This window comes from Leptodactylus fuscus, chromosome 10 (assembly GCF_031893055.1).
Source record: "Leptodactylus fuscus isolate aLepFus1 chromosome 10, aLepFus1.hap2, whole genome shotgun sequence".
In the NCBI taxonomy this organism is placed as follows: domain Eukaryota; kingdom Metazoa; phylum Chordata; class Amphibia; order Anura; family Leptodactylidae; genus Leptodactylus; species Leptodactylus fuscus.
This window is the reverse complement of record NC_134274.1, coordinates 28351688-28379644: the sequence shown is the minus strand read 5'-3', so window position 1 is coordinate 28379644 and position 27957 is coordinate 28351688. Positions and strand designations below refer to the sequence as shown.

The following is a 27957-nucleotide window of genomic DNA, read 5'->3' as shown; positions in this document are numbered from 1 at the left end:
CCTACATTGCATAAACACCGCAGTGTTTTACTGTACCTGTAAAGTGGGGAGGGGGGGGGGGATTCTGGTTCATCCCATTAACACATTGCAGAAAAATATGATGCGATTTCCAAAAACGTCGCTTTTTGTCAATCGCAGCATGTCCATTATACCTACGGAAATGTTGGCGGTTTCCCTATAGGTATAGGAAAACTCTGCAGGCTTTCTGTGAAAAGCATACGCAATGCATTTCGTTGCGTTTTTTTTCTGCAGCGTTTTTTGGCTGCGGCTCACTACTCGGGGGTCTTAGCCTTTGACAGGTTTAGAGTTCATTCACACAGTGCAGTTTAATCTTACAAGTGAAACACATTTCAGCTGTAAGATCAAAAACGTTTTTTTCTGATAAAGCTGAACTGCACTGTGTGAACACACCCCAAGGCACTGGTTGGAACACGATCAATGATGATAAATATATCAATCGCTGATAGAAGCCAAGTACATTGCAGATGGTAAAAGCTCAGTCAGGACTGCAGAAAAACTTTCTTCTGCAGTAGAGCCTGAGCAGTGCCAGCTGCCATCTTGTACGCCCCTCCCCCATGGTCCTGTCACTATTTATTACCCTGTAGATCCCAATATCCTGCCAAGTTACATCAGTGTCCCCATCTCCTTAATATGCCTTCCTCTGTCTTAAAGTATATATAGACATTTACATAACTCCAGAGATTAATGGAGGGCTAAGCAAAAAGGTAACTAAAATAGTCAGCACCTGAGTGAAATGAATGGCAGGTGTGAACAAGCACCGAGCTGAAGCTCCACGTGCAGGCCATTAACCCTTCAGTACTATCATGGTGTCTAGCATACACCACTCCCATAGACATATCATTATGTTAGACACCATGATTGTACTTAAGGGTTAAGCTATAGGCAAACATTATCATTGTAAGTTACATTGGGTCTCCATTTACTATACTTATACCTTGGTGCACATTATCATCAGTATATATTATCCCACTGGCCATAACAAAGCAACTGATCCCTAAACTATATGGTATAGCTTTACAGGACACTTACCTGTCACATTGCTAAGACCCCCAAATAGGGTGCTGTGCCGCTCTGCCACACATAGTACCCCTCACCGCACTGGTGTCTGTCTGTGACAAGACCACTGACTAACACTGTCTGGATGTCTCCCAAGTGAAGCAGAGATGACAGAGGTGTTCCTTATTTTACCCTAATGCAACCCACCCCCCTGGATATCATGTGTCATCTGTTTATGGGGCCAGGGCCCGAAAGTGGCCGCTAACCCCCTATAGCCATGTCCCTGCTGACAGTCCCTTTGTTACAGCGATCATTTATTTATGTGTGAAAAGTTTTGTGGGATCTGCTTAACCCTCTGGGAAATTAGCAGTGACGTGAATGGGACTGAGCTTGTAGTAACTTCTGCAGCCACTATGCAGTGTGTGGCGCTGTGTATGATACATTGTGACTGCAGACAATATCTGATTGGATGTTCCTGGGGTCAGACCCCACCAAACTGCTACTAGGCTGAGGCTACAAGGTGGCATTGTCTGTGACATCTAATCCAAGACCAAAGCAATGTATCGCCCTGCAATTCCGTAACTACTGATGCGATCGAATACTTTTTGCAGCTAGAAATTGTAGTTTCCGTATTCTCGAGTGTCACCATGTGACTTTATCCGCATACAGTAGTGAAGAAATTACAGGGCAACCTTTGGTCATGTGACATTAGTAGCGACTAAATTTGGCAAATAGCCCTAACCTTAACGTCATATGTAGAGATGAGCAAACGGCGTTCGATTGAATTGTTATTTGATCGAATATCAGGCTGTTCAAGATATTCAATTCCAATCGAATACCATGCGGGAAATGCACTAAAAATTTGTATCCCCTCCCACCTTCCCTGGCGCTTTTTGCACCAATAACTGTGCAGGGGAGGTGGGACAGGAACTACAACAATGTAGGCATCGAAAAAAAATCGGGAAAAGTAATTGGCTGCCGAAATCAGGTGACCTCCAATTTATATGAATGGTGGATTTCAGATTCGGTTCATATGAGACTGTGAACTATGTGACTGTGAGACAGGGATAGATGTACAGGCAGGGTTAGCTAGGGATTACCTTTATTTAGGTGGGAATGTCACTCACACAGCTCTTTGGGGCTCTATCTCATGGCAGCCCATTATATGCTAGTCAGGTCAGTTTGTATTATGCGGGAGCTGACTTTTTCTCATAGGAATGCATTGACCAGCGTTGATAGGATGAATGCTATACAGTGTACAGCATTAGGCCAATCAACGCTGGTTCTGCCGGAGGCTCGCCTGTGATGAGACGGAGTCTAAGATCGGGCCACAGCAGTCTCCATTGTGGTCTGATCTCAGATGTAGCAGAGTTGAGCGCAAAGCTCTGCTACACCTGAAATGTAGCAGAGCTGTGTCAACTCTGCTGTGGACCGATCTTAGACTCTGCCCCCTCACAGACGAGCCTCTGGCAGAACCAGCGTTGATTGGCCGAATGCTAGCCGAAAGTCAGCTCGCGCATTATTAGTGGCGTAATACAGGGACTTGAGCATGTTAGATGCCCCCAGACATGCTTTCCCTGCTGTCCCAGTTGCATTCCAGATGTGTTGTCATCATTTGCTGAGGTGTCATACTGGACTTGGTGACCCTCCTGAGTGGAATAGTGGTTTCCCCTGAAACAAAGCTTTTTTCCCCATAGACTATAATGGGATTCGATATTTGTTCGAATAGTCGAATATTGAGGGGCCATTCGAAACGGATATCGAATATCAAATATTTCACTGTTCACTCATCTCTAGTCATATGTTATTAGCATATTCCTGGACAATCCTTTCCCATGTGGTGTAAATGCCGCAATAAAAAATGCAGCGTTTTATAGTCCCTTCAAAGTGGGAATCCCATCCACACATGGCAGAAATATACCCGCAGTGGAAATGCTCTGATTTCAAAAATTGTTTGAAATCGCAACCTATCAATTATATCTACGGAAATGCTGGCGGTTTCCCTATAGATATAATGGAAGCAGAAAGTCCACAGAGGAAATTGACTTTCTGTGAAAAGCGCTGTGGGAAAAACCGCAATGCGTTTCTGTTGCCATTTTGGCTGCAGCCCGCTAAGTGGAACCTTAGCCTGTCTAGTAGCCAGTGTTTGTGTCTATAGGGGACTGATCTCCTATGGATACTAGTAATATACTACTGCTTGTCTGCACTTCTGTATGATGGTTTGTATAATGATAAACATGGAAGATTCTCCCAGAGACTCTTTATGTGTAATGTAGCATATGGCGACAATCACAATGAAAATCTGTTCTACTGTATCATATCTGCCGAACAATAATGAATACTGCATATGTACAGATGTAGCCACCGTCAACTTGAATCGAATAACGTGCTGCACCGTCAAAGCCAAGGAAAACAATGGAAAAAAGTCCAAATGCAGCTTTTTGTTGCAGATTTGCTGCATTTTTGGAGTCCAACTTATAGTGGCTACAGAAGGAATGGGAAATATATACTTATACTTTTTTTTTTTTTTTTTGCACGGTCACAAAGTCGGACATGCAGGGTTTTATGTCTGTGCAAAAAAACCGGTTTCCCCGTGGAGAGGCCGCATACGGATACCGGCGGTTATGGAGCGGTTTCTGTGTTGTGGTGGGGGCGTTCACACTTGCGCCCGTGTCCACCCACCGGGTCTCCATCCTTTTCCCAGGGGAAACTGCATAGGGGATGACTTGACGGCATTCAAATGAATGGGTTATAAAACAGACTGCTGTCAAGCCATCCCCTATGCAGTTTCCCCTGGGAATAGGATAGAGACTTGGTGGGTGGACATGGGCGCATGTGTGAACGCCCCCTACCACAACACAGAAACCGCTCCAGGTTCATCCATGTCATTGGCCGATGTGTTTTTAAAGAAGCACTACTAGTAAAAACCACATGGTCTGCAGTTTTAGCTATTGAGATCGATACGTGGCACCCGGCCAGTTTCATACACTATATCTCAAAAACTGCTTAGTAATTACTGCACTGTGTGAACTGCCAAAAAAAAATAATTTAAAACTGAAATAAAAATTGTGACACCATAATTAATAATAAAATAAATCTGAAATATAATGTTGTTATTAAACTTAATTGTGGATACATAAAACCGGTTATATGATATTATTGTAACAATATTATTATACAACAAAGAGAAGCGACTATGATTTTGCCTCCTAGGCAATTGCTTATTGTCGATCCGTCGGCACATATGGACCTTATGTGGATGCCTAGCTAGGAGCTCCCCCAGGAATTCTGCTGCAGCCTGCGTGCATGAGAGCGAACGGGGGCTGATCTGTGTGTGACAGGGATTTAGCTTGCACTGGATGAAGCCTATTACATAAGAGCTTGCTGCAGCCTTCATGAATGAGGGAGTCAAGGATCTGCAGCATAGAGGCTCACAAGTCATCGGCTCTGGTGGACCTGAAGGCTTCGCCCCCACCCCCTTTTTCTTGTCTGCCTGCTGCTGTGGTGCTGCTGCTGCTGTTGGTGACACTCCTTCTCTCTGCCCATGTAGGAGCCATTCAGCTGGCTGGACACCGCCTCCTCCTCTTCCAGCCAGACCCAGGCACTGCAAGGCACCTCTGAGACAGCTAAGGGAAAGAGGAAGACTTCAGCCAGGGCTTTAAATCCACCATAAAAGATACTATACAGTAGATCCTGCTTTCCAGACACAACATGGAGGTACCACGCCTGAGTCAACACATCAACAGCCCCAACAGCCCTTGTGAGGAAATGATCAAGAACCTGAGCTTGGAATCTATTCAGCTGTGTGAGAGGGACGGTAAGAGGAAGCGATTTAATCCCTGTTATCCTCAATGTAGACAGGCATGTGTGTACAGTCACCCACTGAGAACAATAGATCCCCTTAATGGGGGCAAAAAAAAGACTAATGTGCATTGATACTAAATAAAGCAAGGGGAAGATAGATATCTCACACTATATTTGTATAGGCTGCATCATCAGCTATTGATCCGCTCGCTCCTTGCTTGCAAGCTGTGGGTGATTTGCATTGCAGTATTTCAATTTACACCATTTACACCATGCAGCTCCCTCCATGCAAAGCATGCTTACAAATGGATCTTGTGCTCGTGTCATGCCGGCGGGCTCGGATACATTGTCACATTTATAGGATGTTGCTTATTTATGGTAATAAATTATATTATATTATCAGATTGTATTATATGGATACAACACAGGCAAGGTGTTCTGTAATATAATATCATTATATATGGGGGTGTGATGGGGGGGAGGTAGCTATGCAATTTCAGGACCATGGACAGATGATCCTACAGGATTCTGGGCTGGGAGTCAAGAAATGCTGCTAAGCATCTGCACTTAACTGGCGCTCAGTGTGGTGTAGCAGAGTCGTAAAAATGCCTCAACTATTCCTATAGTCTTCCGAAAATTGCTATTCCAGACTGAAACGACTATGTCTTCCTCTATCATCCTATGGAAGTAGTTGATTTGTGCACCGTCGGTAGCATTTCATTCATTGGCGCAGTTGCAGACAGTCGGATTTCCCGACACACCTGTGTGTATAAAGCTTTGTTCTGATGATAAGGTGAAATATATATGGTCAGTGCATAGGATGCAGTATCCATGGTAGCGGTATAATTATGTCTTATTATGCCAAAATGTGTGATATCCATCATGGAGCCATAAACTATTACAATGTCTTATTAGCTTTGCTGCATTACAGTTGGAAGTTTCCAGCTTGTGCGTTTTCTCAGGGTGTAGATGCATGGCAGTACAAGACAAGGGATAGAACTGGTCACTGCAATCCGAATTCTCTCGACATTATAACCTGGCGCATGTTGTTTCACTATAACATGGTGTGGCAGCTCCTGCGAAAATCATTTAATGTACTGTCATTTTTATTTAGTGCCTAGCTCTGACCAGGGAAACAACAGAGACGTTAATGGAAAGTGATCAGGCTCGCACCGCCATGTTACAATTAGGATCACAGGTGGTAGATTGCACTTATACGACGGCTGTAATATTTGCACCAGCAAACTTATTGTTTCCATCCACCTTATATACCCAGGGTGTTTTTATGACTGAGAATTGCAAATAACTTTTATAGCTTGAATTAAACCGAGGGGTTTTACTTCTTATTACAGTGCATTGGGTTTGGTCATAAAAACGTATTTTGCTTCTTACGGTTTTTCGATTGGGAATTAAGAGAGGGAGACAATGGTAGCCATAAAAAGTGTCAATCTGTCTTCTTGGTTGTGGTCAGTCTTAGGCTTAGCTAGTCCTCTTACTCTTGCCTGCATTTCTATATGGTTCTTATAATACGGTATTATATTGTTTTATAATGGTATTATATTATTTCAAGGATCCATTTTACCACTGGATGTTTTCCAATATAAGAAACCAGCGCCAATTTGGGGCCAAATTTTGCCAACCCATTCTTCTTAGCAGTCACGGATCCATTGTGAAATGGGTCTTGGCAGATCACCATTAAAAAATGGCTCGGCCCATTCACAAACCAAGAGAATGGAGGGTGAACAGAATCTAAACATGGGGGGCCGCACCCAGGACGGCTCTTTTATCCATATATTTTATCTTCTCTGGTCATTTTGTCTTTGCTCTAATTTGTGCTGTTGAATAAAGTTGTGGTTGTTCATTGCCTACCAGGTCTATGGCCTATGTATTATAAGAGGATCGGGGCTTGGGTACCCCTGACATGGTGCACTGTTAATAGTCAATAGAGATATATCCTGATAATTGGACAGTAATGTAGTAATATTAGCCCAGTGAACTCTACGGTACAACTTAATATTTCAGTTTTATTGGGTGGTATGACATCATGATATGAGCGGCAAGGAACGCCATTAGCAGTTATGGATTATGGGTTTTGCACAGGGGTCAGGCATCTTTGAGTTGTGCCTCTTGGATTGTCAGTAATGGCAACTTAGAAACATTCCTAAAAGACATATAATCATTAAGGGCTCATTCATACAGTGCAGTTAAAACAGCAGCGAAACTGCATCAGTAAACCCAGTATGCAGTTTTGATCTGGTAAACTGTGCGATTTCTTAATTTCACAAATGAACTTATTTTTTATGTTCCCCCTGTAAAATGAAGAAACTGCAACAAAAACTATATCACAACTGCACCATGTGAATGTCCCCTAAACATAAATGATAGAAATTAGGCTCCATTTTGCCTAATTCTTATTTGTAGGTGATCATACATGTATCCCTTGAGAGGACAGGGAGATAGCATCACAGAGCTGAGATTATACAATAAGCCATGCATGTATGTTCTGTGCGTCCAGATGGGCCAGTCTATTTTACATTATTTTCACAGTTGCCCATAGGATATGACAAAAATTCAGTTTCAGAGCTTTAGGCTAAGGCACAGCAGCGCTTTTCACAGTAAGTCCTGAGAGTTTTCCTCTGCGTATGTTCTGCTTCAGTTATACTTATGGGGAAACCGCTGGTGTAGGTATAATGGACGGTGCGATTTACAAAAACACAACGATTTTAGAAATCACAGAATTGCCACTACATGTTGGGAGAAAGTGACAGTCAGAGCGCTGGAACCCAGATAGATCAGCCCCTGGTTTCTGACATGTGTGGTCCAGGGCAGATCTGGAGTAGGCCTCCGCCCAGGTGTAGATCCTGGGCTCATTACTGGGCCAGAAAAAGGCTGCAGGTCCTGCATTCCAGGGCAGATCCATGAGGTGAAAGGAGGTGTGTGGTTCTGTCCTGTAACCCTGAGTCCAGTGAGATAATATTACACTTGTTTTCTTTGTAGTAAGCCACATGTATAGTTAGGTTATCAGTTCTGCTTAGTTAGTTGCTCAGACGAGCAGGTTTTTTATTTTGTTTTTGCCTGAAGTTAAGGCTGTATTTTGTTCTGTTGTTTTGTTTATTTTGCGCCTAATGGTTTGTTACTTTCTTGGGCTTTTTCTAAATAAATCAGCTTGCTGCACATTTTGTGTCCCTGTCTTGATTGTTTGGATCTGCACCACTGCTTCTACCGAGCTAACTTCCCCACAATGTATTTTTCTGTAAAGTGTGGATGGGATTCACTAGAAGGATCTAAAAACACTGCAGTTTGGGCCAAACCACAAAATTATGCCATGTGGGGCCCCAGCCTTAAAGGGTTTTTCAATTGCTAAAAAATTAATCCATTAGTATGTTAATATGGAACATCAGTTTCCAGCTTGTGGTCTATGGGGGTTCTGCACCTGGGGGTGGAGCAAGGGGATGCAGAGATATCTGGGCCCTGGAGTCAGAGGGGCCTAGAGGACCTTCTGCCACATAAGAAGACACATGGTAAGGGGAATCCTGCATGCTGAGAACCCGCAGTGCAAGTATTTAGTGGTGTGGGGTTTTCTTCAGCATGTGATTCCATTTACTATAATGCTACTGTACATTGTAGTGGGTTAGCCACTGGTGATTCTGTCTTAACTAACCCCCCTCCCCAGCCCTTTTGTTGTCCTCCATATGTTTACACCTCTACTTCTTAGTTACATAAAGTCATACTAATATACAGGTCACTTTCTGCATAATAAGTAAACATCTCACTCCTGTACTGCTTATCCTTATCATCCATCACAGTGTACAGTTCATGCATACTCATTCATTTTTACGGCCCTATACACACAACCATGTAATTTCACGGTCCCACATATGGGGCCATGAGCAAAACCCAGGACAAGTCCTATTCCTGTCCCTGCTCTCTGACCTCAGTGAATGTAATCATAGCCCAGTAACGCGTACATACATGGTGGTGTGCACTTCGCCTATAGGAATGCTATTTACATCAAAATAAAACTGTGTGGGTGGAAAGTAGTAGATTTCCATATATATATATACCAGCATGTTCTCAGCTAGATGTGAGACACGATATCCTTCCCAACATTGTAACCAATTATCAATAATGATATCTGTAGGTCCTTCATCTTAGTTTCTCAATGACAAGGTAATGCTTAGATGTGAAGAATCTGCTTTCTCCATGTCCCTGAATCCTCCAGCAGCCTGACACTCCTGCTGCAGAGGTAATGTAGTGTTACACGGCGCTTATACTGGATGACCTTGTAATCCATGCTTGTGTCAAGTTCTTCACGCAGGAGCCTCTTTTACTTGTGGCCCTCTAGAAGAAACACAAGACCAACCAGTGCAATGTCCATATGCCCCAATTTAGCATATGCAGATGGCTTACCCCTATGGTAAGACGTCTTTACAGAGCTATTCTGCTTTGCAGTTCCAACATAAATGAATGAATATCAAGACATTTTATTATCAATGCAATGCAAATCTGATGCCTTTCAGGGTTACTGAGAAGATGAATGACAACTAATATGGTCACTTTAATGGCAGCCATTAGCATCAGCATCCATCAAGTGGCCTAGAAATAGAATAGAATATTAAACATGCTCACAGAAGAGGACAGCTTTATAATTTGCATTATATTTCCTGACAGATCATTTGTATATATGAATTCTTCCTTTATTTTATTGTGTCTATATGCCTGATATACACTCACCGGACACTTTATTAGGTACACCATGCTAGTAACGGGTTGGAACCCCTTTTGCCTTCAGAACTGCCTCAATTCTTCGTGGCATAGATTCAACAAGGTGCTGGAAGCATTCCTCAGAGATTTTGGTCCATATTGACATGATGGCATCACACAGTTGCCGCAGATTTGTCGGCTGCACATCCATGATGCAAATCTCCCGTTCCACCACATCCCAAAGATGCTCTATTGGATTGAGATCTGGTGACTGTGGAGGCCATTGGAGTACAGTGAACTCATTGTCATGTTCAAGAAACCAGTCTGAGATGATTCCAGCTTTATGACATGGCGCATTATCCTGCTGAAAGTAGCCATAAGATGTTGGGTACATTGTGGTCATAAAGGGATGGACATGGTCAGCAACAATACTCAGGTAGGCTTTAGCGTTGCAACGATGCTCAATTGGTACCAAGGGGCCCAAAGAGTGCCAAGAAAATATTCCCCACACCATGACACCACCACCACCAGCCTGAACCGTTGATACAAGGCAGGATGGATCCATGCTTTCATGTTGTTGACGCCAAATTCTGACCCTACCATCCGAATGTTGCAGCAGAAATGGAGACTCATCAGACCAGGCAACGTTTTTCCAATCTTCAATTATCCAATTTCGATGAGCTTGTGCAAATTGTAGCCTCAGTTTCCTGTTCTTAGCTGAAAGGAGTGGTACCCGGTGTGGTCTTCTGCTGCTGTAGCCCATCTGCCTCAAAGTTCGACGTACTGTGCGTTCAGAGATGCTCTTCTGGCTACCTTGGTTGTAACGGGTGGCTATTTGAGTCACTGTTGCCTTTCTATCAGCTCGAACCAGTCTGGCCATTCTCCTCTGACCTCTGGCATCAACAACGCATTTCCGCCCACAGAACTGCCGCTCACTGGATGTTTTTTCTTTTTCGGACCATTCTCTGTAAACCCTAGAGATGGTTGTGCGTGAAAATCCCAGTAGATCAGCAGTTTCTGAAATACTCAGACCAGCCCTTCTGGCACCAACAACCATGCCACGTTCAAAGGCACTCAAATCACCTTTCTTCCCCATACTGATGCTCGGTTTGAACTGCAGGAGATTGTCTTGACCATGTCTACATGCCTAAATGCACTGAGTTGCCGCCATGTGATTGGCTGATTAGAAATTAAGTGTTAACGAGCAGTTGGACAGGTGTACCTAATAAAGTGGCCGGTGAGTGTACATGCACGTGGATTGGCTAAGGCACTGTTCACAGCTCAGGTCATTTGACTGAGTCGGATATTGATCAAACATCCTTCTCCACTTTGTGTTGTAAGCATAAAGTCTGCTGTTTGCTGCATTTTTAATCTGCCCAGAATTTGCCCCTAGTTTGCATTTCCTTTATGTGAACATCCTGAAAGAATAAACATCTCGACATAGAGTACAGTATGGTCTCTGCGTCCTATTACCATTATATATAATGATATAACGATATAGATTACAGTACAGTCTCTACATCATATTACCATTATATATATACACTGTATATATATTTATACATACATATGATTTAGAGTACAGTACAGTCTCTGCATCATATTACCATTATACTGGTAACTAATATACTAGAATTGTCCACGTCCAGGTCAAAATTTTGCTGTTTTTATTGTTCAGATATGTATATAAGTTATGTGTTATGGACAAAGAGAGGTTGCCAAAGATTGGGGTCTACTGGAACCTCCATAATCACAAGAATGAGGGTTGTCAGTGTTCCCAGTTTGTATGAAGTGATAGTAAAGCTTGTACTTGACTGTCTTTGCCCATGCCATACACATTGAATGCAGCGGTAGTACACATGCCCAACTAGTGCTTCAGTCAAATGGGGTTGTTGTACACTGGACCCAGGAGCATAGCTATAGGGGATTTGGTTGTAGAAGTTGTTACCAGGCCCTTGGCCCTGCGGGGCCCCAAAGAGCCCTCTGCTACAGAAATATACCACTATTATAAAAAGAACAAGGCCCCGATACATAGGTAAGGACCAATGGGCTTCAAGTTATACCTCTAGTAAGATCCCTGTTCTTACTAGACAATCCCTTCATACTGTTATACTGTAATGCAAAAGTGTTAGGCAGGTGTGAAAAAATACTACAAAGTAAAATACTTTAAGAAAAAGAAGTGTTAATAAATTTTTGCCTATTCAAAATGAAGACAATGGACAAAAGAGAAATCTAATTCACATCAATATCTGGCTTGTCCTTTGAATTCAGAACATCATCAGTACTTCTTGGTAAACTTGCAGACAGTTTTTGAAGGAACTCGGCAAGGAGGATGTTCCAGAAATCTTGGAGAACCAACCAAAACTCTTCCATAGATGTAAGATTGCTCCAATCCTTCTGTCTCTTCTTGTAAACCCAGACAGACTGGATGATGTTGAGTTCAGGGCTCTGTGGGGACCATATTATCACTTCCGTATTCCTCTTCCAAAGAACAAAGGTCACACCAAATATTGATCTCATTTAGATTTCTCTTCGATAATTGACACAAAGAAACTATTAACACTTCTATCGTTGAAAGTGTTGTAGCGTTGCAGTATTTCTCCACACCTACCTAAAACTTTTTCACATTATTGTATATGCATTTTATTACATACATTGCTGAAACCAAATTTGGGTAATCTTTTCTACCTCTACACGGAGGCCCGCTTCTACTCACTGGGTGTAGTAGAGCAATACCCAGGTGAATGTGTTAGATATGCTGTCCATGATGTGATTATTGGACAAGCCATGTGGTGCTTTCTCTGCTTCGTAACTTCTCAGTGTCCTATGGGATTCGGAATGGAGAATTTATACAAAGTGGAAGACACAAACAAATGTTACCAATGGAATTCTGGAAATTGTATCCAAATCTCTGTACTATCTACACTACAGTAACTTGAAACAGTACCCATTTAAATCTATATATGCTCTACATACTTATGTAGCTTTGACAGGTCAATAAGTCAATGTCATTCCAAGGTCAAGAGTTATAGTAGGCACAGCCACTGATTTTGCATAGTTGTTCTAGTTTTTCACTGTATCCCATGACATTGTAATGTTTTGTAGGAAGGTCGAAATGAAGGCCTTGTTCACATCTGCATTCGGTATTCCGTTTGGAGAGTCTGCTTGGGGACCCCCGAATGGAATACTATAAACGCATTAAAAAGCAGTGAGCAATGAAAGCACACAGACCCCATAGACTTTATGGGGGTTCATGAGTTTTATACACAAGTCATGCAGAAATAAAGTATTTCTTGAAGTATATGGGTCCGTGTAGTTTGTGAAGTCTATGGGGTCCGTGTGCTTTCACTGCTCACCGCTTTTTAATGCATTCAGTATTCCATTTGGGGATCCAAAAGTGGACTTCCTGAAAGAAATATCGAACATAGATGTGAACCAGGCCTTATCTACTGTATTAGTCTCACTTTGCATTGAAATGCCTTATGCCCAATGAATAGCCACTCACTGCAATACATTTTATCCCCTCCAGTTAGCCAGAAAAAAAAATCTAAGAGTCACTTCTCATTTAGTTATACTCTCCCAAAGAAGTTTTCCCAAAAAAAAAGTTATTCTCTACCCATGGGATATCTTCCAGACCAGTGGGGTTCCAATGCTTCGACCCCCACTGATCAGGATAACTGGAGACTTTCATACCCTGGTTGGGAAACAAAATGGGAAACAAAAGATCACTTTAGATTTCTTAATATTCTAGTGAATTTGGGTTCTACTGTCTTTGCCTACTGAATCGTTGAATGCTTCAAGGAGAAGATTCTGATTCTGCCCATGTTCTCTGTATAGCATCTGAGAAGAGCTGATCGGCAGAGGTCCCTGGTGTTGGACACCCACTGATCTGTTGATGACCTATCCTAAGGATAGGTCACCAATATCATTTGACAGGAAAACCCTTTTTAGGCTGAGACCTCATGTTGCCGAAATGCAGATTTGGTTGAGTTTCTTTGTAGAAGGAATGGGGAATATATAGGGAACACAAATACTTCTACGTTCTGCTGAATCTACTCCTGACTTTGGCTCAAAAAAGAAAAAAAAAACGCAGCAAAATCTGCAAAAAAAAAAAAAAAAGCGTTTCCGCAGCGTGCAATGTGGGAACTCAGCCTTAGTAATGTTTCAGGCTACAGTCAGTCGTACATAGGTTTATTTTAACAGTCTTTCTAGTCTTCCATTTTTCTATCAATGTGCATATTGTAAGGTTGTTCTTACCTTTACTGGATTCTGTACAAGTGAATCCATTTACAGGCTTGAAGGTCCATTTGCTGTGAATTTATGTGCACGTCCTTTGGTCAGACTTCCTATGATTTACCATAACTAGCACCATCATCATCTTTACCTTTCATACTAATCTGATCGACTTCTATTAGGAGGGACATTTCTAGAAGGCTGCAGACATCATATATATTGATCTTTCAGAAACATTTGATCCTGTATATCCCATAAAAGATTGGTACATAAAATGAAAATAAATATCTGTAAGAGTCGGTAACTGGCTTAGTGCTAGAAAACACATCAATGGCAGATACTTAGATTGGGTCACCATTACTATTGGGCCCCACTCTCAGTTATATAGTTCACGGAGTCTGCGGGTTTTCCTTAGGTATCTGATTTTTTTTATGCAGATAGGTTTCCATACTGAGGGCCCCACAAGCGGACTCCCTGAACGTAAACCCGAACGCAGATGTGAACCGGGCCTTGCACACACTTTTCTGAGTTGAACTACTGGATGAATACAGATCCTTTACTTCTTCTGATATATATGAAATTATTGACTTTTATGTATCATGACAATTCATTCAACATCCAGGATATCTTTCCTGTTCGGGATCAGTTCTGTCATAACTACGTTTAATAGAAATGATTATTTTTGTACCATTACTGTAATGACTGTGGGCTACAGATTTACATCTTGTCATAACATAGTATTTTATATGGCAGTGTTGCTTATACAGTAGAGGCGTGCGGAAGTTATGTGGAAAAGTAGGACAAACAGATCCCACATGTTATTTTCACATTGTCACACACCAAGCACAGTAACACAATATAAGTAACTAATTGTAATCAGTGGCAACCCCAGCGGTACATCATCTTATCTATAAGGGCGGGATGGATGGATGTGTGCTGGGATAGTCAAGACATATCAGGGCATCAATGAAATGGGTTTGTACATAAGACGTATTCTCCATTTTCTTGCCTCAATGACAAAGGTCAAGGCACGTAGGACTTTTATATCTGGAGAAGTGACGGAGAACATAGTGGATACCCAACAGGTATGCTGCAAAAAACATGATGTGAATGGAGCTTTACTTGGATAGTCTTCATTTTCTGATCAGTGAAGATCCAACTACCAAGCCCTTCACCAATTCTGTGGACAGAGGGTCTCAAGAGGTAGTTTAATGCTGAGACCCCTTCAAAGATTTTTATGCAACTCGGCCACCTTTACTTTGACATCATCAGGAGATGCATACTTATCATTTGGGCAATTTGACAGAAAACCTACATAGTTTACATCATAGAAATAAGGGAAAGATAACTAGTAGAGAAGAGCGAACAGCGTTTGATCGAGTACATGTTTGATCAGATATCAGGCTGTTCGAGATGTTCGATTCCAGTCGAACACCAGGTGGCAAACTCACTAAAAATTTGATTCCCCTCCCACATTTCCCATAGACTATAATGGGGTTCGATATTCGATCGAACAGTCGAGAATTGAGAGGCTACTCTAATCGAATTTCGAACTTCAAACATTTCACTGTTCGCTCATCTCTAATAACTAGATGTGAGAGCAGTTCCTGTACGGCACTACAGATATTACAGGAGTTACTTCCTGTGCGATAAAGATTAGAAACTATTCAAAGTACACCTTCAAGATGTATACTGTAGAGCTATGTAGTGTGTGTGTGTCTGTGTGTGTAGATATATATATCTACATATATGCAATACCTATACAATGTATACCTATACAATACCTATACAATGTATACCTATGCAATACATATATATATATATATATATATATATATACAGTCCTATGAAAAAGTTTGGGCACCCCTATTAATCTTAATCATTTTTAGTTCTAAATATTTTGGTGTTTATAACAGCCATTTCAGTTTGATATATCTAATAACTGATGGACACAGTAATATTTCAGGATTGAAATGAGGTTTATTGTACTAACAGAAAATGTGCAATATGCATTAAACCAAAATTTGACCGGTGCAAAAGTATGGGCACCTCAACAGAAAAGTGACATTAATATTTAGTAGATCCTCCTTTTGCAAAGATAACAGCCTCTAGTCGCTTCCTGTAGCTTTTAATCAGTTCCTGGATCCTGGATAAAGGTATTTTGGACAAACAATTCAAGTTCAGTTAAGTTAGATGGTCGCCGAGCATGGACAGCCCGCTTCAAATCATCCCACAGATGTTCAATGATATTCAGGTCTGGGGACTGGGATGGCCATTCCAGAACATTGTAATTGTTCCTCTGCATGAATGCCTGAGGATTTGGAGCGGTGTTTTGGATCATTGTCTTGCTGAAATATCCATCCCCGGCGTAACTTCAACTTCGTCACTGATTCTTGAACATTATTCTCAAGAATCTGCTGATACTGAGTGGAATCCATGCGACCCTCAACTTTAACAAGATTCCCGATGCCGGCATTGGCCACACAGCCCCAAAGCATGATGGAACCTCCACCAAATTTTACAGTGGGTAGCATGTGTTTTTCTTGGAATGCTGTTTCTTTTTGGACGCCATGCATAACGCCTTTTTTTATAACCAAACAACTCAATTTTTGTTTCCAAAATGAAGCTGCCTTGTCCAAATGTGCTTTTTCATACCTCAGGCAACTCTATTTGTGGCGTACGTGCAGAAACGGCTTCTTTCTCATCACTCTCCCATACAGCTTCTATTTGTGCAAAGTGCGCTGTATAGTTGACCGATGCACAGTGACACCATCTGCAGCAAGATGATGCTGCAGCTCTTTGGAGGTGGTCTGTGGATTGTCCTTGACTGTTCTCACCATTCTTCTTCTCTGCCTTTCTGATATTTTTCTTGGCCTGCCACTTCTGGGCTTAATAAGAACTGTCCCTGTGGTCTTCCATTTCCTTACTATGTTCCTCACAGTGGAAACTGACAGGTTAAATCTCTGAGACATCGTTTTGTATCCTTCCCCTGAACAACTATGTTGAACAATCTTTGTTTTCAGATCATTTGAGAGCGGGCTGTCCATGTTCGGCGACCATCAAACTTAACTGAACTTGAATTGTTTTGTAGAAAGAAATGGTCCAAAATACCTTCATCCAGGATCCAGGAACTGATTAAAAGCTACAGGAAGCGACTAGAGGCTGTTATCTTTGCAAAAGGAGGATGTACTAAATATTAATGTCACTTTTCTGTTGAGGTGCCCATATTTTTGCAGCGGTCAAATTTTGGTTTAATGCATATTGCGCATTTTCTGTTAGTACAATAAACCTCATTTCAATCCTGAAATATTACTGTGTCCATCAGTTATTAGATATATCAAACTGAAATGGCTGTTGCAAACACCAAAATATTTAGAACTAAAAATGATTAAGATTAATAGGGGTGCCCAAACTTTTTCATAGGACTGTATGTGCAATATATGTGTGTATATATATATGCAATACCTATATATATATATATATATATATATATATATATATATATATATTGTGGGAAGGTAGTTCAGTAGAAGCAGTGGTGCAGACCCAAACAGGCGAGACAGGGACACAAAATATGCAGCAAACTAGTTTATTTAGAAAAAGAAAACAGGAAAATAAATAAACCCTGACTTCAGGCACAGAATGGTAAAAAACATATTACAGCCTTAACTTCAGGCAAAAATAAAACAAAATCCTGCTCGTCCGAGGAACTAACTAAAAGAAGTTATAACCTAACTATACATGTGGCTTACTACCAGCCACATGAAAAAATAATATAAGCACAACTTGGTCTCACTGGACACAGGGTTACACGACAGACCCAGCCTCCTCCTCACTTCATGGATCTGTCCTGAAGTGCAGACTCTTTTATTAGGATTCCTGTGGTCAATGACAAGGTTATGCCATTCAAGGAACAAGGTGAGCACCTTGCCTGGGGAAGCACCTTTACATCTTGCTGGAGCAACATTTTGGTAGACATACCATCTGTGTGTGTGTGCCCTCCCAGTTGAAGAGAGCATGATAAAACTGTCCAAGGAAATCTATACCAACCTGACCATCCATGTGATGCTTATATGTGCATTGCTTCTGTTCCCTATCAAAACTACCAACCTACCTTTGTAGTTCAGACATCCAAAACTTATTTTCCAGATTTCAGTGCTACAACTATCTACAGGTTTAGTGAGATATTATAGCTCAGTCCTATTCACTCTAATGAAGCTAAGCTGCAATACCAGACTCAACCTCTGGGACAGGTGTGGTGCTGTTTCAGGAAGTAAGAAGCCGTGCTTTTGTAATTCTGTCCAACCATTTTTCTGGTTGTCAGATCTCACAAATCTATAAACTTCAGACTGCAAGATAACTTTTCTAGGGGGATATATTGTAAATTGGGTCTAAATACCATTGCAGTTTATTCTTCCATGTAACGATTTTTATTTTACCATACAATAAACCTGTACAAATGCCAACTACAATTTTGGAGGCAACACCTAGATGACAGTAAGATCAATATTCTTACAGAGTCACTGAATTATCAGCCATAGATATCTCCACTCTGAATGAATCGTTTCCAGACATATTGTGTACCACAAAACAAGAATTTTGGAAAACACTTTTTTTTGAGTCTGTCACTGGTGAGAATTACATATTTACTCAGGCCTGGTTCACATCTGCGTTCAGTAATCTATCAAACGCATTGGCAAGCGGTGAGCACTGAAAGCACATGGACCCCATAGAAAATAAGGGGGTCTGTGTGCTTTCCATGCATTCTCCGTACGAGTCATGCAGACAGGAAAGTAGATCGTGAAGTACTTTTCTGTCTTCATATTCCGTGCGGACACCGCATAGTCTATGGGGTCCGTGTGCTTTCATAAGCTCCCCGCTTGCCAGTGCGTTCAGTAGTCCGTTTGGGGGGGTCCCCATGTAGACTCTCCAAACGGATTACTGAACACAGATGTGAACCAAGTTTAGTGCTTATCATTGGGTCGCCAGTTATGGTTTGGCCAAGAAAACGTGTCTCTGGTTACTAACTCACATATTTATACAGCATCGGACTGGGCCTTTTGAATACCAGAATGTCCACCGCTGGGCACAGGCTCTAACAAAATAATGGTCCAGCAGAAGACATCCAAATTGGAAGGGTACTATGGTCCTTTCCTACATGTTGTCACAGGGTGGCCCCCCAGAATCATTGTATTTAGTTGGATCATGGAACCTCAGTCCAATACTGCACAGAGCTCTCTCTCACCTGGAGAAACCCGGGAACACTGTGAGAATTATGTTCTTTGATTTCTCCAGTGCATTCAACATCATTCAGCCAGGGCTACTGAGGGAGAAGCTGAACCTTGGTGGAGTGGACCATCACCTGTCGTACTGGATACTATACTACCTGACAACCCGCCCTCAGTATGTGAGAACCCAAGACTGTGTCTGATACTGTGATCTGTAGTACGGGGGCACCACAAGGTACAGTTCTTGCTCCATTTCTCTTCACACTGTACACTGCTGACTTTAGGCACAACTCATCCAGCTGTTACTTACAGAAGTCCTCCGATGACTCTGCAACAGTAGGCCTCATCACTGATGGCGATGATAGGGAATACAGAGACTTAAACCGGGACTTTGTTGAATGGTGCCAGCAGAACCACCTCATGATTAATGCTGGGAAGACCAAGGAGATGGTGGTGGACTTTAGTAAACGGAGAAGTGCTCTGACCCCGGTGGAGATCCAAGGGACGGGCATTGAGATAGTCAGTACCTATAGTATTATTTGCTCCTCAATAATAAACTAGACTGGGCTGATCACCTGGAGGCGCTGCACAGAAAGGGCCACAGCAGGCTCTACCTGCTCAGGAGGCTGAGGGCTTTCGGAGTCCAGGGGCCACTTCTTAGGGCCTTTTTCAACTCTGTGGTTGCTTCAGCCATCTTTTTCGGTGTGGCCTACTGGGGGAGCAGTATATCAACCAGGGACAGAAATAGACTTGACAGGCTGATCAGAAGGGCCAGCTCTATCCTGGGGAGCCCCCTGGACCCAGTACAGGTGGTGGGTGACAGAAGGATACTGTCCGTGGTGACCTCCATGCGGGAGAACAAATCCCACCCCATGTATGGGACCTTGATGGCACTTTATAACACTGTAAGTGACCATCTGCTTCACCCCAAGTGTGAGAAGGAGCGCTATCGCAAGTCCTTCCTTCCAACTGCGACCAGGCTGTATAATCTACATCAGTCCAAGCGAAGATCACTCCGCACAGAAAACTAATGATTATGAGTGACGTCTTCCTTCTTTCTTCTTCTGTTCCTTAGCTACTATGGACTCCTAGTATATCTTCTCTTTTCAGCATATGTGTGTCTACCTACTGTACGTCTGTAATATATTACTGTGTATTATCCTGTATCTGTATTACTATGCTGCTGTAACATACTGAAATTTCCCCATTGTGGGAATATTAAAGGATTATCTTATCTTATATGTAATACACTCAAGAAAATTGCAATTTCCAAAATCGGCACCTTACACATCACATTTTGGAAGCTCTCCATTTTTTAAAGAGGAAGTGTCACTATATCCAAGTGGAATTCAGATTTTTTTATCCTTCGTTTATTAAATTTGTTTAGAAACATTCATTTGGGACGGGATTAACCTTCATCTATTCAGGGTCTGCATAGGGAATCCTAGTATCTACCAAGCCAGGCGGTTTCTCCAGATCATTCAGCCATGCAATGTACATCAGCCTCTGTAAAGAATGCGCCATCTCAATATGGTCTGCATATTAATTACATTCCATAGGTCACATGACCAACACCTAACAAAAGTTTAATTTGCTGTGAAAAAAATAGATGCATCGGTTGCTAGGAGACACTGTAACCAGACCAAAATAATTATGGGGAGGCTTGACGGCAAAATCTTTAGATCCTCTGGTCGGTGATTATGGCCGTCTTTATAGAAAAATATTGATTTTAATGAGCGTTGCATAAACAATGATTTACTGGAGATTGGTTGTAAAATGCAAAGCCAAGGATGAAAATTAAATTTTTGGCTATAACAAATCATAAAATGTTATTTGGCTTGTCTGGAGCGCACAATGTCAGAATAAAAGGCTAATGCAGAAAGAATTTATTCTATTGAGATTTTGGGTACTGTTTTTAACAAAAATAAAACAAAAAAACTTAAAAGGGATTGTCCAGGGAGATTAAATTTGATTTACTCTGGGAGATGATGGTGGACTCGGGGGTTTGGGTCTCGTCATAACTCCCAAGTTGTACGATTGGAGGTAGTGATCTGACCCCCAGGTTGCTCTGTCATGATGAGTCCATAGTTCCCTGGGTCCATTATCATCATCCACCAGTCCAAGTTAATTTAAGGTCCTCGGAAAGCGCCTTTGTGATCCCTGGGAGCACTGCTCTGGCTGCTCACATATGATGGGTGATGATATGGCAATGAGATAATCAACTGCCAATGCAATAGGTGGCATAGTCAGAAGATAATAGGGGTCTGAGTGGCAAGAGCAGTGCTCCAGGGAGCTGAAGCCCTGCCCCTAGTGCACCAAAAGACTTCAGAGCTGTTTTTCTCCAAATCTAAAAGAGTGACATACATAAGAAAGGTATATTATAATATATCACTGTCATATGTTTTGAAGCTGAGTATCCTTGGGGGAACTGGTAGGATAACATGGGCTCTGTATGGAAGTATTTTGGGGAATTTTGTAGAACTACGGGATGGTGTTTTTTTTTAGTTATTATTTGGATTTCTTGCTATTATTATACAGGCAGTTTTCTAAAAGCATCAATCTTTTAAAAAATAGGAGCAATAAAAATATAAAAATAGGAATTCTACACATGGGACCTTGGGGCCTCCGCAGACTTTGATTGCACCTTGTCTAGTTTCTTGTTATGGTCTTGAAGCATTCTTGATAGAAGCTAAAAGGAAACAGACCTTATCATTTCTAAAAGTCAAGGACACTAATAATCCCACAGTTCGGGCTCACCCAGCGGGTCTGCCCGAACAGAAGAATCTTGGGAAAATGTCATCTCAAGACAGCTCCTTATAAAATGCTGTCAGTGGAACATATCTTCTCACGTTGTGCCGCTCTGGCATGTAAACATGAAGAAGAACAATAGGTAGATTGATGGGAATTTTAGAAACAGACAACATTACAGTGTATAAGCCATTGTTAGATTACAGTGATGGTGACTGTCGCACGATGACAAGGTCATAGCAATGATAGTGTGATGATATCGGTCTGTTTCAGCATGGAGGTCGTGAAGGCTTCATCGCAACAAATACTTTATAGTTTATATGAAGGGCATTTAAGATAGATAATAGAAAAAAGCATTCATAAAGTTAAGTATAGGAGTGGATACAATTGTGGGAATTTATTAAGACTGGTGTTGCTTATGCCAGTCTTAAAAAAAAAAAAAGTGATAAGATGGGCACAAGCCAAGCCAAGAGTTCTCAAAAGACTCCAGTATCTTAATAAACCAGACGAATGCCGGTGTGGCAAAATGGAAATCACGGAGGTTGGGAATTGGAGTAGATTTCCTCCATAACTCACATCAGTTTGCAGGAATAAGTTATAATAAATATGAAGGCATCTCCACCCAACCTGCTCGGTCTACATTCGCTGAACAGGCAAGGTGGTGCATCTTTGCCACCCGAATGAGCCAAATGCTAAAGATTCACCACATTATCTCATCTACACCAGAAAAATGGTATAGATGAGTTGATAAATTCCCCACAATGTCTTAACTCCAGATTTATTATTCAGTATCATGAAAGGGGTTTAATGGGGATGGCCTATCCATTTGGTGAGGGTCCAACTCTGACATTCCACCGATCAGCTGTTTAAAGGCTCCTGCACTGCAGCCTCTTCATCATTTATCAGGCATAGTGCCATCCAACATGTAGTGGCTGTACTTGGTACTGCACCTCCATCGTGTTCAGCTGAGTAGGACAAAGCTAGATCAAATACAACATGCAGCTACTATATTATAAATGGCATTGTGTCTGACAAAGAGGTAGCAGCACAAATGCCATTTAAACAGTTGGTCTTCCATGTTCTGATATTGATAGAGTATCGAGGTTACACAATCAATATTAAAGCCCAGAAAGTCTCTTTACTGTTCCTTATTGAAATACTATAATTCAATTTAAAGGAGTTATCCGGCCTAAAATATTATCTATTAATTAGGCCGGAAAAGGTTAAAAAGATAAATGAAAATCAAACTCACCTGTCCCCGATGGTCCTGCGCCTCCCCATGCGGTCTGGTCCTGCAGCTCTGTTGTTGTATGGTGCAGACGTTCTCGCCCCACGTGACAGCTGAGGCCATGACACATTAGCATGGTTTCATGGGAGCTCAGAAGACCTGATATATTACAAGATGGACAGACATGGAGAGAGAACTTTTGAGTATGGGTATATTGGGAAATAGGATGACCAGAGAGTTCTCTGTTGCTTCCATATTGGCTTTCTCTAGTTGTTTCCTGTGCACGGTCGCATTTAGAACACCAACTTCTCTTTCAGGTAAATCTCCTTTAACACTCATGAGCGTATGTAAATATGGTTTACCATGGATGGGCTATAATGGATACAGCTTTATTCTGAGAACGTTACTCAGCTCTGCCGTAACTTTCAATGACGTATTCTGAGAATAAGTAATAGTAATAGTGAGTGTGGTAAATTGTCTACGTGTTGCTCTTGTTTCCATGGGAGAAGGAGGAAGAGGTTGCTGTTAAATTTATCAAGGCCATGAAAAGACAATTCCGGTCTCAGGTGTATGCCGCAACACAGGCCAACCATATGCATGCTCAGAGTGTTTGCTTAATGATTGACTAATGAGACAATTATTGCTCCTTAATGTATCTTTTTTCACGTGGAATGTATCCCCTGGCGTTCCATTCCTTCCAGTCTTTAATGTGTAAGTTACATTTGTCTAAGAGCAAAGTTTCCATCCCTTCTAAGTATCCACTTCATGAATTATTGTTTTATAACTTTAGAAGTGATTTGTGTTCCATTATATTTATTAAGATTGCAGTATATTCAGTGGCTAGTTTATAGAACCAAGAGGATGTTACTGTATAGGCAAATTGAAGCCTTGTACAAATAATCAGGATCATAAATCTACAGATTTCATAGCTTTTTATGTAGACCATTCTGATGCAGATTTATATGGATCTATGATCACAGTATACAAATCGTCTATGCTGTCTGCAGGACCTGGATTTGAGACTAAGCAGAAAAAAAAGGAATGAAAGTTATGGGATCCCATTCAATGCCTTGACAGCTACTCACACTGGCCCTGTAAGACATGTCTCTGACCTCTCTGATGACCCTACACTGCTGTTTTGTTCTATTACATGACTGAGTTTTGGCATTTGTTAGCAGTTTTCCCCTCTGTAGACTATCTATAGTTTGCAGTTCTCCCTGAGCTAGTGGCTGGAGGCCATCTTCAAGACGTTGTAAGTAGAGGAGAATCTGGTCCTTAACTTTTTCTCATTCAGAAGCAGCTCCATGATCATGTAGGACATATATAGGAAAAGACTGACATGTACATATGTGAATAAAGTACTTGGGCTGTAATAGAAGTTTCTAATTTAGCTGCAGCATGAGTCTTTGTGTCTCTGCATGTCTCCTTTAGCTCCTCCTCCATAGATGTCTATAGACGTCTAATCTGGGACATGTGAACTGCAGTCTCTCTCTTGATAGATATAGCAGAGATTTGAGAGTGAAACTCATTGGAGAAAGATAGACAGATAAGAAGAGAAAGAAACATTTTTCTCTGGTAACATATGTTCCATATTATATTTGCCTGTTGTATTGATTTATACAATGATCGTTGATATGACAGTCACCATATAAAATTTTAGACACACAGGAAATTACATATTTTAAGATTTTCTTGGGCTATTCAAGTGACTTCAAACTGAAACGTAAATGTAATACATTTCTATAAACGTCTCTTGCTTGAGGTCATCCCTTCTCCCTACACATTAATCATTATATTTCCAATATGTGAAGTCATCGATGGATTGTGGATTTTGCCTATGTCTTCAGAATATCGGTATATTTATGTACTACTTGTGTTCCAGAGATTGCGTAACGTATTGGAATGATGTAAATTGTAGCCTCGAGGGCAGGGAGAAGATCCTCTGGGAGTTCTGCATAGAACTGTGTGTTACAAAATAAAACAGTACATTGCCCAGTAACATGAGGCTTGTTCAAGGTTATTCTCATGCAGGCCATGGTTAAGAGCTTTTTCTCCACTATGAAATCAATATGAAAATCGAAAATATGTCAGCCCCTAGTATTTTATTATCCCAATTACTTGGCTAAGCTGACCTTTACATTGTTGTGGTAATATAATAGTACAGCAAGTTTGCACTGCTTTTACCTAAAATCTGTACATAAGTTGGGTACAAGAGAAGGTCCACACTGTCTTCCATATTGGAAAAGTCCTCTGATTATAAAACATAGTTCTAATGGTTTTTGGGCCATCTTCTTGAAGGCTCTGTATCCATGCAAGTGGTTTATGATCTTTCCTACAACCAAATGATAGTCCAATGATGTCCCCATGTAAAGTGATGACATTGATGTTATATGATCTATAGAAAGAATAGGGGTTAAGTTCATGATCAATGGGGGTCTATCTGCTGTGAGCCCCATCAATCTCAAGAACAGGTCTCTGGTCTAATTCTCCATGGGAGCCCAGAGAGCCAAGTACAGCTGTCCATCACTCCCATAGAGAATGAATGGAATGGCAGAGTCCCATTCTCATGTTTGGTGGGGGTCCCATCACTCACACCCCTATTGATCTGTCGATCGTGGATAACTTAATAACTTGGAACTACCCCTTTAAAGAATTATTCATTTCTTTTTTCAGCTTGTGGTTAATGGATTTATTGATATTTTTGGGTCATAGGCTTACTAATATTTTAGGTATGATTCTGCACCTATTAATGCTCCCTATTAATTTACCAGTACCTGATAGACTCCCTTTGAAATGGTTATCCAGAATTGCTACAATATTGTAAATTTAGGGACCGCATTATAGACGTTTGAGATAGTGGGACAAATTTATTGAGACTAATATATCATATACCAGTCCTAATAAGCAACCCGGCTGGCTCAGGGAACCAAAGGTTTATGAAGAGGCTGTGGCCTTTTGATAAAAATATTGGGTGTCCCAGTGCCAAAATATAATCCATGCCAAGTAGGAAATGGTGTAGATATCCATTCTAACGTACGCTAGAAAATTTTCTAACCGTAACCTGTCCTAATTCCTGAACTGTCCCTGTTCGAACAACGTGGTGGGTGGGAATAGGGGCTTGTGACATGTTTGGGGCAAGAATGAGCCTTATATCAAATATGTGCATCAATATCATCCCGCTATACCAAAAAATGGAGAAGACGGATGATGAATCCCCCCAATATATTACTTTCTGACATTTACAGCTAGAGAAGACTTTGTTTTTGGCTGCTGTAAGACATTGCACTATATTGTGGCTCATTACGCCTATGTGATACTACAATGTGTACCTCTGTACCTCCTGCCTTTCCAGCCAAGATGCTTTCTGTCTGGTATTCAGCAGGCACATTAAGCATGTGAAGCTCCCGTTGCGATGCGTGGGCGTGCCCTGCTGTTAGGGAGCCTGAAGTGCTACTCTACGATGCTCTGTAATTATGCTGATTGTAGTCAATGATAATATCTTATGCATTATGTTCACTACTGGATTCTGTGATTAGTCTGATAAAAATATAGAAAACTCTCTTGTTATCACCTTTTTGCCCTCTGTGGTTCTCCGTTTTTGGAAATAATAAGATCTATAGATGGTTTTATAATTGATAGTTGCATTTAATATGGACCAGGTCTTATACAGTATACAGGTGAGATATGGTGTAGACTAGAGAGAATCCTATACTTGATGCCATTCATGCATTACTCTTACTTATATAAGTCAGGTCATTGTAATTTAAAGGGGTTTACCAGGATTTTGATATAGAGGACCTGGCCTTAGGATAGGTTATCAATATAAGATCAACCACGTCCAGCATCTAGAACACCACCGATCAGCTGATATTGGAGCCAGACAGCTCTGTACACTGTGTAGCAGCTGAACCTGGTTACAGCTGTTCGGGGCCCATATATGGGAAACTCCTTTTAAATAAGCACGGTGATTTCAATAACAAATGAATAGTAGGTGATTGTACGAAACTTAGTAATATATCTTTATCAGAGAGAAGTGTCTCTTTCTGCTCTTATTTAGAGGTTTCCCTGTCCCCTTCCTTTGCCTTTTACTCTAAAAATTGCTGCTCTGTCCCTCTAGAGAAGGACTGTCAGATGACTAATATCTATAGAAGTCAATGGTCAGAGGAGGAGGAGGTGGAAGAAGATGAGGAGGAGGTGGAGGAAGATGAGGAGGAGGAGGACTGAGCAGTAAGTGTAGGAGAAAAGAGGAGAAAAACAGTCTGATGCTGGAGCTAAACAATCTTTCTATCACAACCAAAGCACTTTACTCACATCAACATATGGCAGTACTTCTCTATGTATGTTATTAATGGTCCTAGGACTGTTATAGAGCAGATTCTCCTGTACTCACTGTGTGCAGGGTATGGCAGCTAGTCTCCCCCCCACCAGCTCAGAGAGGAATGCAAACTGTATAGCATGGAGAACGGGGAAATCTACTGAAAAGTACAGAATATAAGTCATATATTGACCATAAATAGTGATACATATACACCCAACAGCTTATGCTTAAAAGTCATCTTAAATCACAGGCACGCTTTAAGTACTTTTTTAATCTATGAATTTTTGATTTAAGGTGATATTTTCATATTTTAATGTTATGGCATGGCTGGATATACATACCAATAAAATCTATGGAAGTCCGACTTTCAGAACCCCATGGATTTTTTGTTGTTCCATGGTAGAGCAGCTGTCTCAAAAGCAATTTGAATTGCACATTAGTGCAGCGGCCATGCACTGTGCAGGGATCTATAACACAGCTTGATCCGCTTGAATGACAATGAGTTGCATTACCGTGTGCAGAAGGTACTCAAGGATTGCCAGACTCCCACCTATTAAGAGGTAATGGCATATTCTAGCAATAATCTATCATTTTGTAGAGTGAGAAAACCCCCTTTAGTTTCTCTGTCCTGACTTATCAACAGTAGGAAAAAATAATTTTCAGGATTCAAGAGATCC

The 27957-nt window shown here is 41.3% G+C and overlaps 1 protein-coding gene across 1 annotated transcript in view; it reads left to right on the top strand.

The window, feature by feature from the left end:
* Positions 1–4399: 4399 nt before the first annotated feature.
* Positions 4400–27957, top strand: part of PHYHIPL (phytanoyl-CoA 2-hydroxylase interacting protein like) — a 74357-nt gene continuing 50799 nt past the window's right edge. The window contains exon 1 of the mRNA XM_075257557.1: positions 4400–4834. Coding sequence (XP_075113658.1) covers positions 4729–4834 — 106 coding nt within the window. The 5' untranslated portion in view covers positions 4400–4728. The remainder of the gene's footprint in view (positions 4835–27957) is intronic.